Source organism: Callithrix jacchus, chromosome 6 (genome assembly GCF_049354715.1).
Source record: "Callithrix jacchus isolate 240 chromosome 6, calJac240_pri, whole genome shotgun sequence".
Classification (NCBI taxonomy): domain Eukaryota; kingdom Metazoa; phylum Chordata; class Mammalia; order Primates; family Cebidae; genus Callithrix; species Callithrix jacchus.
In genome coordinates, this window is record NC_133507.1 from 85,952,013 (window position 1) to 85,972,996 (window position 20,984).

General features: G+C 36.8%; 1 protein-coding gene across 14 annotated transcripts in view; it reads left to right on the plus strand.

The window, feature by feature from the left end:
• The window catches only part of ZEB2 (zinc finger E-box binding homeobox 2), a 131,949-nt gene that overhangs the window by 109,039 nt on the left and 1,926 nt on the right, over positions 1 to 20,984 (plus strand). For 11 of the 14 annotated variants that reach the window (XM_078327870.1, XM_078327876.1, XM_078327868.1 and 8 more), the window contains 6 exons: positions 6,009 to 6,197; positions 6,895 to 7,109; positions 9,713 to 9,821; positions 10,752 to 12,721; positions 14,715 to 14,895; positions 20,892 to 20,984. The exon at positions 20,892 to 20,984 is cut by the window's right edge and continues 1,926 nt beyond it. In XM_078327870.1, coding sequence (XP_078183996.1) covers positions 6,009 to 6,197; positions 6,895 to 7,109; positions 9,713 to 9,821; positions 10,752 to 12,721; positions 14,715 to 14,895; positions 20,892 to 20,984 — 2,757 coding nt within the window. Of the gene's footprint in view, positions 1 to 6,008; positions 6,198 to 6,894; positions 7,110 to 9,712; positions 9,822 to 10,751; positions 12,722 to 14,714; positions 14,896 to 16,771; positions 16,861 to 17,609; positions 19,291 to 20,891 lie in introns of those variants that run through there. The other 3 variants (XM_078327877.1, XM_078327879.1, XM_078327878.1) reach the window with 2 other exon arrangements.

Consider the following 20,984-nt stretch of genomic DNA (forward strand, 5'->3'; position numbering starts at 1 on the left):
TACATTCAAAATAGTTTTGTTTTGTTATCATCCGAGATGTTAATAAAAAGACTATTTTTCAAAAAGTTGATAAATACAGTTATCTAGTTTTGTAATTGCTTCTTTAGGTCCCTTTGCCTCTACATTGTGATGTGAGCAAAAGCCAGATTGTATGATAAATACATAATTTGCATTACATACATTACATTACACTGGGGAAGTATTTTGTGTGTGTGTGTGTGTGTATATATATGATATGCCCTATTATTTATATATATATATATATTTACATATCTGTATATTGCAGAATCACAACCATCATGTGTATATATCTCCAAATGTGTGAATCACAGAAGTAGAAAAAAAATTAACAACTCAAGTCCTAATTTCCAAGAACACTCGCACTAGTAGGCACTCAATCAGTTATTAAACAAAAGGATGGATGGATGATTCTACTCAGTTTGTTCATATACTTCCTGCAACTCTTGTGTATCTTCCAAGATATTTTCTTTCCCAAAAGAATTATTTATTCATTTCGATGTTTACTTAAATGGCTTAACATAATATTCAATTTTTTTCAATTTTTTATGAAAATTAAAAGCATGCAAGATACTAACCCAGTGATAATAGAGTACCTGTCTTCCTATGTGAACACAGGCTTATTACAAATAAAGAAAACAAATGGCAAAGGGAAACAGAACATGAGAAAGAATTAGTATACAGTATTAGAATACAGTATCAGGGCTATATTTCACTACTTGTAAATACTAAGCAAAGCCCACTTTTAAGTGTCTTTGAGAAAGTATTCTAAAGCAACTTGATTATGGGGGCTGACTAATTTGGGGACCAATATTTCTCTTTTATTTAGAGTTCTGTTAACATTGCCTGTTTTTTAGGCAGTAATTTTTAAGGCCTGTCTGTATTGATATTTATTATTATCTCTCTAAAAATCAATATCTATCTAACACAGACATAAAGATATTTATAAAAGTGTCATTAATAAGCATTGTTAGTAAGAGTGGCCAATATAGTGCTAAGAAAACTGAGGCTTTCCTGACTAGAAGGAACCTGAAAATTCACCCTAACAATATAACAATATTAAAATACATGTGGTATTGAGAAAACATTTTTAATTAACATTCTTCTTTTTTCTTCTTTTTTGAGACAGGATCTCACTCTGTCACTCAGGCCAGAGTGCAGTAGTGCGATCACAGCTCTCTGTAGCCTCGACCTCCCAAGCTCAAGTGTCCCTGCTACCTCTGCCTCCCCAGTAGCAGGGACCACAGGCGTGCACCACCATGTCCGGCTAATTCTTTTACTCTTTATAGAGACGAGATTTGTTGCCCAAGCTAGATAGTCTTTTTTGGATAGAGAAAAGTTTATGTAACCTTAGGGAAGGTTGAGATATTTGCAAGACATTAGGGTAAATTTTAGGACTAAATGCAAAATCTCTGGAGAAGGTATGGGAAGAAATTACTTGAGGCTTCTTAGGAATTTTTGTTATGGTTTGATCATAAATACCATGCAAATATCTTTTGTCAGTGTGTTTTGGCAGTTCTTCCAGGGAGACCAGGGAGTGAAGAGGATTACAGAAAGAAGGAAAATGAGATTGATTTTACAACAGAAAAATGCAGTGAAGAATTCTGCAACCTTTCAGCTACTTTTCTACCTCATTCCTGTATCCAATACACAGTATTACATAATCTTTGTAAAAACAAAAATTCAAACTCTCAGATACAATCAAAACTTCATTTTATCCAACAATTCTGAGAATAACCAAAATTGAGTCCCCAGCGTTTGTCCTAGTATTGTAACTGTTAGCGTGATTTTAGTTTTAAGAGACTGAAATACAACATACCTTCAAGAAGAAAAGGAAATGTCTTGGCTCACAGAATTTAAGGAAGGTGGCCAGCAGAACCACTCCAAGGTGCACCGTGGCCTCAGGAACAGGAAGAGTTAGAAATGAACTGTCAGAACATGCGATCTTGTCTGCTTTTCTCTGTGTGTCTGCTTTATTCTCTCTCTTCATAAATCTTTTTCTAGATGAAAAATAACAATTCCTTCATTCTATAGCTGTAGTCACTTGGCGAAAAAAAATTTTAAACTGCCTTGATGCTTTTTCTGGAACGAAGTCCTAAAATCATAGGGAAGGGCTTTATTGAATTTAATTGGATCACTTGGCTACTTCTGGACCAATCAACAAGTTGGCCTGGAGAAGAGAGGACTAAGATTAGCTCACCTGAGGAACGGAGATCAACTGTGGCTAGGGGAGCAGGATCACATGGTAACTCAGCAGCTCCTTGGGTGTACCATAAGCTTGGCAATCAAGAAATGGAGAACCATTCCTAGGACAAGGTGAATGTTGAAGTACTGGGCAGAAAAACTATATGTTACTAGCACCTATTGCATCTCATGGAAAAACGACATTAGATATAAGCTGGTTATACCTAGTTTCTGGGAGGTTCAACTCTAGCCCACTTAAGTGATCCTAGATAGATGAGATATATAACCAACAGCATATCTGTGTGTCATGAAGAAATATCCAGATAGGGCAAATGGATTTAAATGATTGAAGGCCATCTTCTTCATGAAACCCTTTTGAACACTTATCTGAGCCATATCAAACTCTTGCAAGTATTTATGATCACTGCTACTCAGTTTATCAAATAATAATTCTACAGTTGCCTGAATATTAGGTCTACATCCCTAGCTCAGCTGTAAGTATCTTATTTTATGCTTCCTTTTACTAAAAGGCCTCTACACTAAGATTAGTGTTAAGGTCATAATTTATTCCACATTCATCCCATAAATGATTCTTGAGAGCCTACTAATTTCTAAGCAATATACTCAATGCTCAGGATACAAAGATGATCAAAGATGAATCCTTAAAGAGAGCGCATGATTTGATGTTTTTTTGTCACCATCACACTTAACATAGAAATCTAGCATGGCCAAATTTGATCTAGCAATTGAATTGCCTCTCCAAACACCAGTAGTGTATCTAGATGCAGTTTTGTTTGCCTATCCAGAAAAATCAGAATTTTCCTCCCTTTTAAGCCAAAAGGCTATTAAAGCAAATCCAATTGAATTTGCATATGATTACATTTCTGATGGAAACATTCATATGCAAATGAAAATTCATGCAAAGATAGCCAGATCATTCAAATAGTTGCTGAAATATCAAGATAAAATTAGGATATTAAATGTACATCCATCTATGTTTACTAGGTTACACTAAGGTCATTCAGTAGGAGAATATTCCCAGAAAACTTAAACCATGACTTAACCCTTAACTTAAACCATTTTACAACCCTCAAGGAGATACAAATTCAGAAAGAAGTTATTACGTTGTTTTCTGCTGTTATAGTACTGAAAATGAAGTCAGTCACTGATAAAATCAGTAAAGTTATTCAAAAGACATTCATCATGGCTCCACCATTGTGACCCTTTTATCTTTCCTTGCCATCAAAAGTAAAAGGTGATTTTTTTTATAGAACTGAAGTCATTTTGATTATCCAGAACAATGATCAAATAGTTTATGCAAGTTGACAGTTTCTACATACTCCATAGGGCCTCAGTGATGCAAGTCAAATGACGTCACAGTCACTACCAAAAAGTATTCATCGGAAAGCATCCATAACGTTGTGCATACATACAGTAAGAGGAAAGTCATCTTATCTAAAGCCCATATTCTTTATTAAGTCCAGCTAATAAAAGATTTAAGCAAAGTTTCAAGGTATAAAATCTTAATCCACCACCGTACATTCCAAATCTGTTTTTGAGGGAAATACAGGTCTTAGGAATCAGACCATTGTTCTTGTTAAACTTATCAAAAGTTATAGCTGCACAAAAGAAAGGTTTGAGATTATAGCATTCAGGATTATTGGTGCTTAGTTTAGAGGTCCACAAAGTGTAGATCTCCCACTTCCTTTTATTTGGTCCCCCATATATTTATGTATAGTTTCAAGTCTTTTTAGAATTCTAGTGTTCTTTGCTTTGATGAATATCACCTACTATCCATCAGATTTAGAAAGCCTAAACCTGAGAAAGCTATCTTAGCATCTCCCAACTTGAGAAACCAAATTCTTTCCCAAACAAATCTGAGGAATTTTATATCTTAGGTATTTCTCAAATCCAGCCACTTCCTTCATCTTCATCATCAATTCCTTAATGGTATCTTTTGCCTGGCCTAGGACAAGAACCTCCTGATTGGATTCACAGAATCTACTTTTCTCTTCCTCCAATTCCTATTATACTATAGCCAAAGATGTCATTTAAAAAAGCAAATAATCATCATTTCATCCAACTATCTTCCTTGCTTAATGCTCTTTAATTACTTCCTGCTTAAATCCTTAAGCTCTTACCTGCTGCATGGTCTGGCCCCAACTTGCTCTCCACACTTACATCATATGGTTCCCCTTTCACCCGCTGCACTCCAGCACTGTTTTTTGATTGGTTTTTTTTTTGTTTGTTTTTTACATCCTGAGATGTCCTATACTTGTTTCAGTCACCTCATTGCACATGCTGCTCTTCTCTGGCTACTACCGTTAGTTGACTTCATGCTTCCTCAGTTAACACTTTCTTGATCTTCTAGCTGCCATCAGGTTCCTCTGTTACTTCTTTTATATCACCATATAACTTTCTTTCATCATACTTACCTGAGTTTGTAATGATGTGTTTACTTTGGAGATAATATCAACTGTATTACTCTCTCTCATGGCTTTCCAAAGGATGAGCCTAGATCTGTTTTTTTTTTTTTTTTTTTTTGCTCGCCAGAGCATGATGTGATGCCTGTCACATACTAGGTATTCAATAAATACTTGTTGAATTAATGATGGTTCCGCTTTCTATTCTTCTCCTCTAAAACCCAAATTTGTAATGATGAAAGCAAAAAAAAAAAATGCCTAGCTTGCTTGCACATCATCCTGCCACAGTTGCCAATGAGAATTAGTATGTAAAATACTGTAATATTGTTTATGGTAGAGAAGATGAGGTGAAGAAGCTAGTGGCACCAAGGTTAACTGCTTTCAGAAACTATGATAATAGGATTCCACCATCAATTGTACCAGCAAAGTACTTTTTTCACCTACTTATGATGAAGAATAATATAACAGCTACTCTCCCACGTTTGTGTTGTGCATAAAGATATTATTTAGGATATCTATGCCACAACTTATTTCAGAAACACATCTAGAGGTTTCAAATATACACAATCTTATGACACAAGTTGCTAAAAATTGAGTTACAACTGCTATTCATTTCACAGAAATAGAGTCATAATTACAAAAGTTAAAATCGTATCAAAATCACACACCAGTTTCTTAACTCCCTCTGTTACTTTTTATTTTATTTCTATCAGCTGTGGGCTTAATTTTATTTTCAGCAGCTTTAAAATACCAAACTAAAGATTGAAATTATAGGGAAAGATAAAATGCCACATTCCAGTGACTTTTTTTAACAAACTTGCATTATTATCTGTCTAGGAATATCTTTCCTTTTGCATCTGTCTCAGACTATGTAGTCCTGGCTGTCTGTGACATTCAGAGGGTCGAGGGTTAAAAGCTTATATTTAGCAACAGGATGTATCTGTGGTTAGGGACATTCAGTCTAGTGGACAATGAAAAATTAAATATACCTTTCTTAAAAGAAAAGGAAGTTTCAGATAGACTATTAAAATAGCATTGATCTTATATTATCTTTCATGTTTATGGATCTTAGAATGTAGTTGTAGGTTTTTAAAATATTTTTATGGAAATCATTTTAAACTTCTTTCATTCTTTGTAAGTTATGCAGACTAATATTCCAGGAAGAAATAAAATAAAATGTTGAAGCCAAGTGTCCTCCTCCTTGCATATATTACAAGAATTAGCACTCAATCAATAATTGGTCATCTCCAACACTTCTTACAAATAAACTGGGTCTTGTAGTCTTATTGCAAGTCAGCATTTCTCGCTGGCTATGATGATGGAGATGGACTTGGCTCCTAAGAACACCCGGAAAAGATATTTCTTTTCCTTTTATGATTTCAGTGAAGAATGCAAATTGCACATCAGACTTTGAGGAATACTTTGCCAAAAGAAAACTGGAGGAACGCGATGGTCATGCAGTCAGCATCGAGGAGTACCTTCAGCGCAGTGACACAGCCATTATTTACCCAGAAGCCCCTGAGGAGCTGTCTCGCCTTGGCACGCCAGAGGCCAATGGGCAAGAAGAAAATGGTGAGGCTGTAAATCATTTTTAGCCACTACACTGACCTCTGCAGCTGTTACAATTACAAATGCACCACATGCCTGGGTGTTTACCTTAAAATTTGAAGAACAGCTGCAGAGGCATGGAATTTCATGAGCAAAGATTAGAACTGTAATTTTAGGGTATTGTGAAATTTTTTTGTCAGCAAATTTGTGTCATTTGTACATCCAATAAAGAACAAGAACAATTAGAGCCCATTTCTAAGAGATAAAAATATCTAAATGTATTCCTATCTTTCTGAAATATTTCACTTTTGAGGAAAAAAAAAGTTGAGATCGACCCTCCCTCACCTTGTGTTCTTCTCCACCAACACCTGAAATGCCCCTTCATGCTGTGCATTCCCAAGTCATCTGTGGCTACAGGTTTTATGGGAACTGTCAGTCACCTAAAGTGAATTTCCTCATTTATCAGCTGTTTAAGTCTCCCCCCCCAGAAAAAGCTGAAGTAATTAATTAATTTTCTAGCACAGTGTGAGCTGATTCCGACAAGTCTGTCCTGGGCGTGCGAGGGGACTGGTGTGCGAGGGGGGCCGGGTGCAATGATGGCACTCTGTGGAGCAGATTGCAGTGATTCCTGTCATACCATCCTGGGCAGTCAGCCCATTAGCTGCCATTGATTTACTGACCTTTTGGCCCGCTTCTCTCTCTCTCTGTCTCTCGGCTACAGACCTGCCACCTGGAACTCCAGATGCTTTTGCCCAACTGCTGACCTGCCCCTACTGCGACCGGGGCTACAAGCGCTTGACATCACTGAAGGAGCACATCAAGTACCGCCATGAGAAGAATGAAGAGAACTTTTCCTGCCCTCTCTGTAGCTACACGTTTGCCTACCGCACCCAGCTCGAGCGGCATATGGTGACGCACAAGCCAGGGACAGATCAGGTGGGGGGATGGTTTTAAGTGATTTCTTTCTATAATAACCCCTTAGAGAAACGATATTGCTTTGATTGGCAATCATTATTAATTTTTCATGGCATTTTGAAGATGCAGATCTTTTAATGGTAATAGCTTTAATTGAGGTCTAAATGATTTTTTGATGGTCTCTTCTAATATGATTTAATAGTCTTATGTTCACGATCGAATGAGTGTGTTAATTTCTAATTTAGAAATTTTATTTGCACTTTAACTTGACTTTAGTTTCATTTTTATGTTCCACAAAAAGTGAATGAAATTGTAGCATTTTAATTATACATTATTAAACATCTCAGCAATTTTAATTCCATTTTTCACCTCGTTTTACGTAGAAATTTTCTTTTCATATAGGATCTAAGTCATAATAAAAGAAGTGTGTATTTCTTTCATTCTTCATATAACACCTTCAATTACTTAGAGTATTTTTATAAGCTGCTACTAGTTTGTGAAATCTAAGTGTTTTAAGGAAAATCAAAAAGGCATATATTATCTGTGTATATACATAATAAATTGAATTAATACTAAATGGTTGGATGTACATTAAAAATGATCCCTTCTTGATATGGATATTTGTAGCTAAATGTTAAAATTGCTCCCCCTCTTTTTGCTTACTTGTCTCAAAAATAAAAACTCTGTCTTCAACAGGTAAGTAAGTATAGCTTCTTAAATCCTTAAAATGACTGAATAGGATTGATTCACAGTGTCCCTTAAATGTTACAGCAAAACTCTTCAGTCCCCCTGGGAGGACTGACTCTGCAAATTGACATTATATGTTTGCATGGACAGAAGTGGTGTGCCTTAAGTCACAATAGCTGGCCCTACAGATCTAGAATCACTTAATTTAAGTCTTGACACTATGTGTGTTTTTAAAATGATTGAACACGATATTATTATTTAACATTCTTAGTTTTTCCTTATAACCATCATTTTCTTTGAATAAGGAAAATGAGAATAAGCAAACACAATGAATAACGGTTATAATACTATATTATGGAATTGTACTATTTTAGGAGAACAGCTCATATAAATTATTCCATTTATATCTGATTGGGCTTGTCACCTGAATGCTTTTCAAAGATGAGTTATAAAAAATATGTTCGCATAGTTGCACTTATGTAACAGTTTATCTCCCCTTGCTTATATGCACAAAAACTCTAGAAAAAAAAAAGTGCCCAGATATTTATCTAGCATAACCGCTTTAAATATCACATGCAGAAGTGTGATTGTGTTGGCGCATTATGAATGGTAGCTTTGGTGTTGAAAAGTCCCCTCATTTGCTCATGGCATTTACAATTAGTAAATTAAAATGATTGTATCATATTAACAGTGGCACAACTAAAGTTTATAGTAGTCCTCTGAGGGCTGTGGGGGGAGACAAAGCAGCTGTTGCTGTTTGTTTATGCAACTCAGCAACATATGAGCGCTGGTCCCTCAATGGCGCTCGGCGGGCTGGGCTCTGCTTGATCTTTGAAGGTTGCTGCTGTTTGAACAAACCTCCCTGTGTCCCATGTAACACCATCTGTCTCACTAGGAATGTGGGAAGATTCAGCACACCCTAGCAGTTGTCATACCGTTTCTGTGCTGTCTTTTTGCAAAAGGCTTTTGTGTCATTGCTGCTAGAAAAAGGCTGACCTCCTACCTTGAGCATCCAGAGTGGATGACTGCATTTTTTTTCCAGCATTCTAAGTCATACTGCTTTTTTCCCCGTGTTCAAAAAGGTCAGCTGTGTTTGATCATATCTTTGCTGCTTTTAACTTGTCTTTTCAGCAAACTTTTTTTTTCTTTTTTGTCCCTACTCCCTAGCACACTACTAAAAAGGAAAATGAAAAGTCGTTGAAGTCTTTCCTACTGGCCTGTGATAAAACTGCTCAAGCAGCTATAACCCAAGATGTTGTCTCTTACATTTGATAATGAATCAAATCTGATATGTGACATCTCAGGGAAACCTGGGCTTATATTTGCCACTAGTATAATGAATAGGATATTTAAACATGCTCATCATGTAATGAAATATTTATAGACAAAGTTTTTTTGTTTGTGTGTTTTTGGTTTGGGGTCGGAGTCTTTTTTTTCTTTTTTAAATTTTAGATTGCTTCAGTGTAAGATATACTTTTATGCTGATACAAAAAAATTGATAAAATTCATTGTGTGGGATGGGTTTTTTGAGGCTATTCAGAATTTTCAATAAAATAGTTTTTTCTTGACAAAATTGTCACATTCTAGCAGAGAGTCTTCATATTTTAGAATTTGTAGTAAACGTGAAAAACAACAAATATCTTTACAATTATACTTCCTCGCCCCTGAAGGTTCAAAGAAACATTTTGGAAAAGACACTACAGAAATAATTCTAAAGCAAGTGTTGGATGCGCATGTGAAAGCACTTTTTTTATTTGTTCCAATTTTATTACCAACATTATCGCTTTTATTGCAACTCTGAAAGACCGAGCAGATAAATAAGCATGCACTCAAACCTTTTGGCCTGTCTGAAAAATAGAAGCCTTTTAAAAATATTCATAACAAATTTTCTTTGTTCCTCCTGCACAAAACTAATGTCAGTCTTTCTCCTTTTATAGCACCAAATGCTAACCCAAGGAGCAGGTAATCGCAAGTTCAAATGCACAGAGTGTGGCAAGGCCTTCAAATATAAACACCATCTGAAAGAACACCTGCGAATTCACAGTGGTGAGTAGCAGAGGTGCTGGAGATCACATTTGCATTTTGTTTAATTAGGGGAGTTTTAAGAGATTGTTTAAAATTTACACAGGCCTGTTTGTAGCTTTTTGGAACTATCCATTTATTTCATCAACTCCGTGTGCCTGATTTGTCTTCCTGAGACTTATGGTACCACCAGTAGCACTGTCTTATAAAAAGAAGCAGAGTGCTTACACTTCTTAAAAATTACAAATGCTTTGATTTATTACAAAATCTAGAGGCTCCTTTTTGTCCTTTTAAAACCGCTTCTCCAGAATAAATATTTTTGACCTGAGGAAACTCAACTGGTAAATTCTAAAGAATATTAATTTCTGAGACCTAACCATGAAAAAAGAGGGTGAAGAATTTTGGATTAAAGCTATGTATGATAAATATTCCCTGATTCCTGAGGGCCGTGGATCACAGAACAGAATCCTACCACTGAGATTTCTTCTTTATAACTAGTTTGAGAGCTCTGCCAAGCATTTTATTACCAAATTGGATGCTATTCAAAGGACTAGTTGGATTGGTAGAATCAATGGAATCTCCACAAAGTTGATTAAAGCCATGGCTACACTTCCCTTTAAATACTGTGACATCTTTATTGTGCTATTGACCACACATTAATCTGACACTCTGTTTAAATAGGGGGCTGCTGATGGCAAGACAAGATTTGGGATCTCAGCTGGAAAAGGCATAGATAGCCCTTACCTTCCACTGCAAGCATCTTGAATTATGTCCTCCCAGGGTAGATAAAGCCCAGAAACAGTTATGGTCACATAATTCTAATCTAAGTACCTAGAATGTAAAGGTATCCCATTGTGTTCCTTTCACTTGGTTTCACAGATTCTTGTCTTAGTAGACAACTGCAATTGTTACCTAATCAAGGAAATGTAACGTTAATTTTAATTATCATTTTAGGTGAAAAACCTTATGAGTGCCCCAACTGCAAGAAACGTTTCTCCCATTCTGGTTCCTACAGTTCGCACATCAGCAGCAAGAAATGTATTGGTTTAATCTCTGTAAATGGCCGAATGAGAAACAATATCAAGACGGGTTCTTCCCCTAATTCTGTTTCTTCTTCTCCTACTAATTCAGCCATTACCCAGTTAAGAAACAAGTTGGAGAATGGAAAACCACTTAGTATGTCTGAACAGACAGGTTTACTTAAAATTAAAACAGAACCACTAGACTTCAATGACTATAAAGTTCTTATGGCCACACACGGGTTTAGTGGCACTAGTCCCTTTATGAATGGTGGGCTTGGAGCCACCAGCCCTTTAGGAGTTCATCCATCTGCTCAAAGTCCAATGCAGCACTTAGGTGTAGGGATGGAAGCCCCTTTACTTGGATTTCCCACCATGAATAGTAATTTAAGTGAGGTACAAAAGGTTCTACAGATTGTGGACAATACTGTTTCCAGGCAAAAAATGGACTGCAAGGCTGAAGAAATTTCAAAGTTGAAAGGTTATCACATGAAGGATCCATGCTCTCAACCTGAGGAACAAGGAGTAACTTCTCCTAATATTCCACCTGTCGGTCTTCCGGTAGTGAGTCATAATGGTGCCACTAAAAGTATTATTGACTATACGTTAGAAAAAGTCAATGAAGCCAAAGCTTGCCTCCAGAGCTTGACTACTGACTCAAGGAGACAGATCAGTAATATAAAGAAAGAGAAGCTACGTACTTTAATAGATTTGGTCACCGATGACAAAATGATTGAGAACCACAACATATCCACTCCATTTTCATGCCAATTCTGTAAAGAAAGTTTTCCTGGCCCCATCCCTTTGCATCAGCATGAACGCTACCTTTGTAAGATGAATGAAGAGATCAAGGCGGTCCTGCAGCCTCATGAAAACATAGTCCCCAACAAAGCCGGAGTTTTTGTTGATAATAAAGCCCTCCTCTTGTCATCTGTACTTTCTGAGAAAGGAATGACAAGCCCCATCAACCCATACAAGGACCACATGTCTGTACTCAAAGCGTACTATGCTATGAACATGGAGCCCAACTCCGATGAACTGCTGAAAATTTCCATTGCTGTGGGCCTTCCTCAGGAATTTGTGAAGGAATGGTTTGAGCAACGAAAAGTCTACCAGTACTCAAATTCCAGGTCTCCATCCCTGGAAAGAAGCTCCAAGCCATTAGCTCCCAACAGTAACCCTCCCACAAAAGACTCTTTATTACCCAGGTCTCCCGTAAAACCCATGGACTCCATAACATCACCATCTATAGCAGAACTCCACAACAGTGTTACGAATTGTGATCCTCCTCTCAGGCTAACAAAACCTTCCCATTTTACCAATATTAAACCAGTTGAAAAATTGGACCACTCCAGGAGTAATACTCCTTCTCCCTTAAATCTTTCCTCCACATCTTCTAAAAACTCCCACAGTAGTTCGTACACTCCAAACAGCTTCTCTTCTGAGGAGCTCCAGGCTGAGCCTTTAGACTTGTCATTACCAAAACAAATGAAAGAACCCAAAAGTATTATAGCCACAAAGAACAAAACAAAAGCTAGTAGCATCAGTTTAGACCATAACAGTGTTTCTTCCTCATCTGAAAATTCAGATGAGCCTCTGAACTTGACTTTTATCAAGAAGGAATTTTCAAATTCAAATAATCTGGACAACAAAAGCACTAACCCAGTGTTCGGCATGAACCCATTTAGTGCCAAACCTTTATACACAGCTCTTCCACCTCAAAGCGCATTTCCCCCTGCTACGTTCATGCCACCAGTCCAGACCAGTATTCCTGGGCTACGACCATACCCAGGACTGGATCAGATGAGCTTCCTACCACACATGGCCTACACCTACCCAACTGGAGCAGCTACCTTTGCTGATATGCAGCAAAGGAGAAAGTACCAGCGGAAACAAGGATTTCAGGTAAAGAGACAAATGCTTTTCTGCTCTGAAGAAAAGAGATGGCAATTGTTTTGATTATGTGCATGTGGGGAAAAAAATCTTAGTGAAAAAACTCAGCAGAAACAGAAGAGTTTGTTTTAACATGAACCTAAAACTGTCAGTGGGCTAGAAAAATGGATGAAACAGTGGACCACTGTACTCTAAGCAAATTTCTTTAAAAACAAAAAGGATAAAGAAGAAATTTAATATTTATTTTTGAGAGTTATTTAGATGGACTCATCTGCTTTTAGAAGTATACATTGGTAGCCGGGCGTGGTGGCTCATGCCTATAATCCCAGCTCTTTGGGAGGCCGAGGCGGGTGGATCATGAACTCCAGAGTTCAAGACCAGTCTGCCTGACATAGTGAAACCCCGTCTCTACTAAAAATACAAAAAATTACCCAGGTGTGGTGGTATGCGCCTGTAGTCCCAGCTACCTGGGAGGCTGAGGCAGGAGAATCATGAACCCAGGAGGCAGAGGTTGCAGTGAACCGAGATCGCGCCATTGCACTCCAATCTGGGCGACAGTGAGACTCTCTCAAAAAGAAAAACAAAAGAATTATACATTGGGACAATATTTAGCAGGACTTACCTAGGTTGTAGAACTTAAAGTTTATAACTGTCACATGCTTTTAAAGATGTGCACAGGACAAGTGCCGTGGCTCACGACTGTAACCCAGCACTTTGGGAGGCCAAGGAGGTTGGATCACTTGAGGTCAGGAGTTTGAGTCCAGCCTGGCCAAGGTGGTAAAACCCAATCTCTCCTAAAAATACAAAAATTGGCTGGGCATGGTGGTGGGTACCTGTCATCCCAGCTACTTGGGAGGCTGAGGCAGAAGAATCACTTGAACCCAGGAGGTGGAGGTTGCGGTGAGCCGAGATCACACTATAGCACCCTAGCCTGAGTGGCAGAGCAAGACTCTGCCTCAAAATAAATAAATAAAAATAAAGTTGTGCACAACTTGCAATAATACATATACAAATTTTAATAGATACTTTTGTTTTACAGAGAATGGTTTATTTTGAAGAGTATTTTTAAAAATGTTTTTCATATTTGATATGACCTCTTACTAAACTTCAAAGTAGTTAATAATTATGTTTTTTCAAATAGGAAAGCAGGTATATTTTAACATTATGCAGCATACAATCTTTGTTTGCAAAATAGGAGCATAAGTAGCAGTGCACCTCTGTAACAGCTGTTCCAGTATTCCAGTTTACAGTACATCTGCCCTCTTTGTAAATGTATTTAAGCCTATTTAATCTTCTCTAATATTAATTAGTGCAAACGTAGTCTAAGAAAACTGAACTGTGGTCTAGTAAATGGAAATGTATGTTATCATGCAAGTTTGCACTCCTTTGGATCAAGACAAAATAAATATCAAGAAATTTAATAATTTACTGATCCACATTCATTATTGCTCAATGCTGAAGGCTGTTTTAACATAGAACATTGATAAAAAGTGTTATTAATATTCCCTATTTCAAATTAGAAAATTAAATATAAAAATATAGCTTAAGGCCTTTAGTTGGTAGACATACATTTAAATAGATTGCATAATAATAACATTTTGTACCTAAATATAAAATTCAATTAAAATGGGGTTTCTACAGCTACAGATCATTTCTAAAGTTAAGCACACTGGAAAACACACAAATTTCAATATTAAATTTTCACTCATGGGTATTTCTTGGTATAAAGGAAATGAAAGATTTTAGAAAAATGTGTTTTTCTCACCTTCAGAGTTGACCATTTTCCCTCCTCAAGAAACAGTGAGCTCTACCTTCCAGGGCAGAGAAGGTTTATATTTTTGTTGCAGTGTGAGACCTCATATATTGTTCATAGAAGAAAAAATTGTTTAACTAGATCAATTAGTAGCAAGCACTTTTGAGGTTATTCAAATGTCAGCCTATGCGAAGTTGTTTGGTGTGAGCACAAACAGAAGCCGCTGTATTGAACTGTGTGATTCTATCGCAGGGAGAATTGCTTGATGGAGCACAAGACTACATGTCAGGCCTCGATGACATGACAGACTCTGACTCCTGTCTGTCTCGCAAGAAGATCAAGAAGACAGAGAGTGGCATGTATGCATGTGACTTATGTGACAAGACATTCCAGAAAAGCAGTTCCCTTCTGCGACATAAATACGAACACACAGGTATGAGTGACTTTGCCTAGCTGGTTGGAGCTTCCTGGCCTGCTGTACATTTCATAATATTTAATGAGCACACTTGTGCAACATAAGATGTAACATATGCTGATACCTTCAACAAGGAAGAAATAATGCTTTTGCCAAGCCCAGTAGGACATTTTTGTTGCCTGTTTATTGGATCATTCATGTGTTTATGAGTGTGCTTGTCTTCATATCTTTCCAGTTATTCTGTAAAGAAAATTTACAAATCATGTCAAAGGGACAGTCAAATGGCCAGGGCAATTATTGAAAATATCTTAAAAGTCTTAAGTTTCAAAGCTTAAAATTCTTAAGTTTCAAAGCTATATATGTAAAACTCTAATAAGAAATTTAGTCACTAATACATTAGTTTCAACATCCAAAACACCAAGAAAGCTGCAATTTAGGGGTAATTTTTTTAAATTGGCCACATTTTGAAAAAAGTAAAAGCATTGGTGCCATAAAAAAAAGTAAGCTATTTGAAACCACCTATATTTGGAAGACTGAAATAAAACTTTCTAAATTTTAATTAGATACTTCCAATTCATGCATTACTAATTAGGAACAATTACAAAGAGTTGACAAGAAAGCAGCCTAATTCTTCACTATGAGTAGAGAGGGAGTGGGTTAATTTTTGGAAAGAAAGATGAAGTGCCATAATGTAAATTAATATTACTTTGCACAATCCAAGATCTGCAGCTCTGCGGTCGAGTGCCATTTGTGTGTCCTCCCCCAAGTCCATCCCTACCTCCCTGAACAATAAGCTAGCTCAACCTCGTCCCTGCCCCAGCCCATCTCCAGCTCTTCTCCACTAGAAATTTGGCATGCTCTATTAGCCCTGGATAGGGGAGTGGGGAAGAATGTAGGATCTCAATCAAAATATTGGCAAAAGTAGGGGACTATAGGAAAACATCTCATTCTAAACCAGGAAGACTAGTATCAAACAATTTAAAATGGAGGGACAAAATTAACGTAACATTTTGGGGGAAAAGCTTTTTTGGGGAAAAGTGATGATGAGGCACAAAAGAAAAAGAAAGAAGAAAAGAAAAGGGAATGTGAGCCAGGTGCAGCAGCTCATGCCTGTAATCCCAGCACTTTGAGAGGCCCAGGTGGGAAGACTGCTTTAGCCCAAGAGTTTGAGACCAGCCAGCACAACATAGCGAGACATTGACTCTACAAAATATTTTATAAAAATTAGCTGGACATGGTAGCTCGAGCCTGTAGTCCCAGCTACTCAGGAGGCTGAAGTGGGAGGATGGTTTGAGCCTAAAAGGTCGAGGCTGCAATTAACCGTGATTGTGCCACTGCACTTCAGCCTGGGCAACAGAATGAGACCATATCTCAAAAAAAAAAAAATGTGAAGGGAAGGGGAATACTTTCTGTCATATTTTTGAATGCCTAGATACATGGCACTCTTTTCTGTCATTGAAAACTGTCCTTGGGATGTACTTGTACTCATCCTCTGCCCTTATTCCTCATTGGGCACATGCTGGAGGCAGTGCATGTGACCAGTATCAGCCTGAGAGTTTGGGGAGGGATTTGCCAAGAAAACAAGGTTGATAAAGAACAGGGCTCTTACTCCAATCAGTACAGTTTTTCTTCAGCTGTCTAATATTTATTGTTGTTATCTTAAAAGTTTAATGATACCTTAAAGACAACCCAATCCAAATCCAAGCATCTTTTCTATTTGTGTTATATAATTCAATGTTTGAAGCATCAAAATTTTCCTACATTTATCTTTTAGCGTATTTTCTTTAGTACTAAGTGCTACTTGAGCATTTATAAAGATATTTTCATACCTAAATTTTACTTTAATTTTAATATTTTAATCAACCTTACATATATTTTGTATTCCATTATTCAGCTACAATAGGCACATCATTGAAGGCATCTTTCCCTCTCTGATTGGTTTTATTATATGACCATATGCAAATCCTATCATTCACTACACGGTGAGTGTACAACTTTTATTTTAGTGAGGGCTATCATACATAGTGACATCCAGTCATATTTACTTCTTATAAATTAGAGAATTATAAGCTTCATAGGTCTATAGATAGTTGAGAGACCCAAAAGTTGACAAACACAAATATGCATAATTTATTTTAAAAATAAACTTTATTTTTTAAAGTAAAAATAAAATATTCTGGTCCTTTAAGATGTGAGAGCTGCTGCCTGGAAACATTGCCTAGCAACAAGATGCTAATCATCCAATGGCTTCTCTAAACTTGTGATTAATTATCTTCCTGTTGGTTTTCCAACTTGTCAAGTTTCCAGCATGTTAACTTTTTGGTCACTTGACCAAACATCTCATGACATTACTACTGTCAGTGAATTAGATACTATTCAAATGAAGTTCATGAATTTTTTATTGATATGATATATGTGGAAATTTAGTCCATGTTGCTATCCCAATTGGGCCCCACTAGCTTTTTATTTGTTTACATTAAGCACAAGTAATATTTTGAGAATGCACTAATATGAAAATTATAAGTTAGAACTGTCTTGGGACTGATTGATTCTAAGGTTGGGAAATAAAATTAAATCATCATTTCATTATGCATTGATTATGAATGTGTCGTTGATAAAGTGTGTTTGTGATGTCTGTCTACAATTTCACGTATAGAATCATTTAACTTAAGAAGGAAATTATGAGCTACTTATTCTTGGAACCCAGTGCTTTTTTTTTTTTTTTGCCTCAGCTTACTTCCTAGGCAGATACCAAAGTCATCGTACTTCATTTTTCTTACCAATGGCTTATTGCTTGCTTGCTTTTCCTGGGACCTGGGACTGGGACAGAGGAGGGAAACACTATGTAAATGTTGACTTCAACAGAATTAATTGTCACAAACAAGGACTGTGAAATTAAACACTCTGAAACTCCTGTTAGGCACCGTCAAGAACTCGTTTGTATTCTGCTAATATTTAAATCTGACCTTTATTGAGTACTTTCTCTGTTGAGACGTCATGGTAGGTGCTTTTTAAACCCACTTTATTTAGAAAAGTAATACAAATGTTTCTACTTTTGAGTAGATAAAGTCTAACTTTTAAATAAATTACCAGTCAATTTTGTTTCGCTGTCATATGGTAATTTTTTTCATACCACAAACCTTTCATTTATTATTAACTTCAGTTATCATTCTAGCCATCAGGTGAATCATAAATCTAGATATTAGAGAAAATATTTACTCTAAGAAAGTTTGATTCATTCAGTATCAATCTGGAAGTTCTGAATCTTGGTCATGTGGAAATTTAATTCTAGATTTGAATCAAGTAAACCAACAAAACAAGTTAAAAAGAGATGAATGTCTAAGTCAATTACTATTTAAATTAAATTTATTAAATGCTTCCCACTGAAACTTCTGGAGATCAGTAGAACATTTAGTGTAAGGTTTATGTCAAAACTCTCACTTACTCCCAGATTTTATCCTTTGCATGATATCATAACTGAACATTTTATTTTTTCAGGTTGTCAATTCATAATGCAGGATTAATATGTCTATTATAAGCATACTGTTTATTATTGAATGAGTTCTCTGAAAACTGAATGCCAGTAGCCATGGCATAGCTCTAAGACAGACTGCAGTTTAGTGAGTATGCCCGAAGCATTGCTAACAGGCCTTGAAAACTATACCAGAGAATGCTTGCTCTCTCTCTCTGGACACTGCTCTATGTTTTGTTGCTTTGGAAAAGAAAACCATATCAACTGTAATGTTCATTCAGAATTATTCATACAGTCTCTCCAAGAAGTCACCTAAGTAGTTGACCTTTTTGTGCTCCTGAGCTGATGAGACATTAGTATCCAAAAGAGGCTGCAGGACAGGTTGCCCATGTATGCTGTAGCAACTAGAGCATCGAGAAAATTTTCATCTACAATTTCTATTCTCTCTGTTCAGATTTATTACTTCCACGTACTCTGCTCCTGCTGCATGCATCCTACTTATAACTTGAGAAATTATTGAACATGTATTAATGAATAAGAATAAAATGATCCAATAGTAATTGCGTTCCTACTATGTGCAATCCTTGTACTTATTATATAAGTTGTCTTCCTTATTCCTTATGCCCAGTCCACAAGTTAGGTCCCCAAAGGATCTCCCTTTTACCTACAAGGACACTGATCCTGAGAGGAGTTAATGTGCCTAATAGTGCACAGCCTGTCATAAACAATGGATTTAAACCCAGATAATAAGATTCATTTAACACTGCACCATCCTGCCCCTATGGATGAATTGCTGCGGCTAGAAATGTCTTATCCTGTCTCCTGGTAGTATCAGTTCCTTTAAGGTCCAAGTCTACACAAGAGAGACCAAATTTATAACATAATGACAAGAAGTTTCCTGGAAGGCAAAACCTCTTGTCTTTTTCCCAAATACACTTCTTCTTCCTCTTAAATTACCTTCCCACCATGGTGGTCTTTCCAAATGGAAAAGCATGCTATCTTTGTAGACTCTTGGCACTCCATTGGAATTCTCTGTTATCCAGTTTACCTCATTCAAAACATCTTTCCAAAAGTTAAAGAATGGTTCTTGTGTGGTTTGAATTATACTTGTTTTCTTCAGAGTATTAGCTACCTTGAAGTAGGGCATTAGAATTGTCTTTATTTCCAGTATTACTAGTAGTCACCAACAAATATCTTTCTGATTTCCACTCTTCCAGTTAAGTAACTTCTTCCTACTCTAATATTGTACCTTACTACATTTATCATTACTAAATTTCTAGTAGACATTCCAGTAAAATAAAGACCGTTAATGAAATAACACATAGCAGTCTACAGTATTTTCTGAATAGTGACATGCCCAGGAGGCATTGGATAACATTACTAAAGATATTTAATTACTGATTGAGATTTTATATCACCACATATCAGAATACCTAAAGTGTGTAGAATGGGTTCCTAAACTTATAACATGACACTTAGCAAATGAAAATGGGAATGGATCTACTATGTTGGGTTTTCATTTAATTTGCTAAAATGCAAGTTTGTATTAGGACATAAAGCACACAACCTCATGTATGTTACAGTTCATGGTGCTCTACATGACACATTTCTGACTTTAACTCTGGAGCATCAGGCTGATAATTTTTTTTGTCACTTCTATTTTGGAAATAAACTTTTAAGTATGGCAGCTATGGAAGGTGTTGAAGGCATTCCAGTGCTATTTGTGGCCTGGAATCAACCAGATGTGTTTAGGCTTGGCACTGGCTTTAAGTTCCAAACACTGGTTAGAAACTGCCTGGAATGCCAAAGGAAATACAGCATTCCCTAGCTGAAGAGTATTTTAACACTCAACAAGTGGCTGACATCTTATGGAAAACTTTAGAGGGAAAACACTATTTGGAATTAGTTCAGCCTCCATGATATACACCCTTCTAATTTTTGTTTACTAATGGTTTCTTCTCTGATTTTTATTCTTAGAATGCTGTGACTGATAAAACAGACTTGACATCCTCTTTCCTCTATTTCTTCCGCTCCCTCCTAACTTGGCAGTTTGCTCCCATTTAAGACCTAAAGCCCCCTTTCAAAGCAACTATCTCATGATGTAACAAGCAGAGGATATAAATGCCAGTGCCAGCGGTGATGCCATCTTTATCACTTTTGTACAAGTCTTTGTTTTAAAAATGTAAGGAAGAGAATTATGAAAACATGTGCTAGATCACTAGAAATGTCTTGTCGAGTAGGACATTTTTCCAAGCTTATAAACGAGGCAGTTAGCAATGGAAAGCTTCCTCTCTGAGAATTTTCCTCCAGCAGCTTTCTAAGTTCTTGTTTATTAACTACATTGCATCAGCAAGCATTAGAAAGCCAAATTATGAGATGGAAATGCATCTTCCTAACTCTCCTTCGATTAGACCGGGACATGTTGATCTTTCAGGCATAAGCACACACACTTATGCCTGAGTCTGGACTCAGGTACAGAATTATTGGAAAGAGACTTCATGCAAAGACACTAATCACCCTGTCATCTTGTTCTTTCTCCCAGGAAAAAGACCACATCAGTGTCAGATTTGTAAGAAAGCGTTTAAACACAAGCACCACCTTATCGAGCACTCAAGGCTTCACTCGGGCGAGAAGC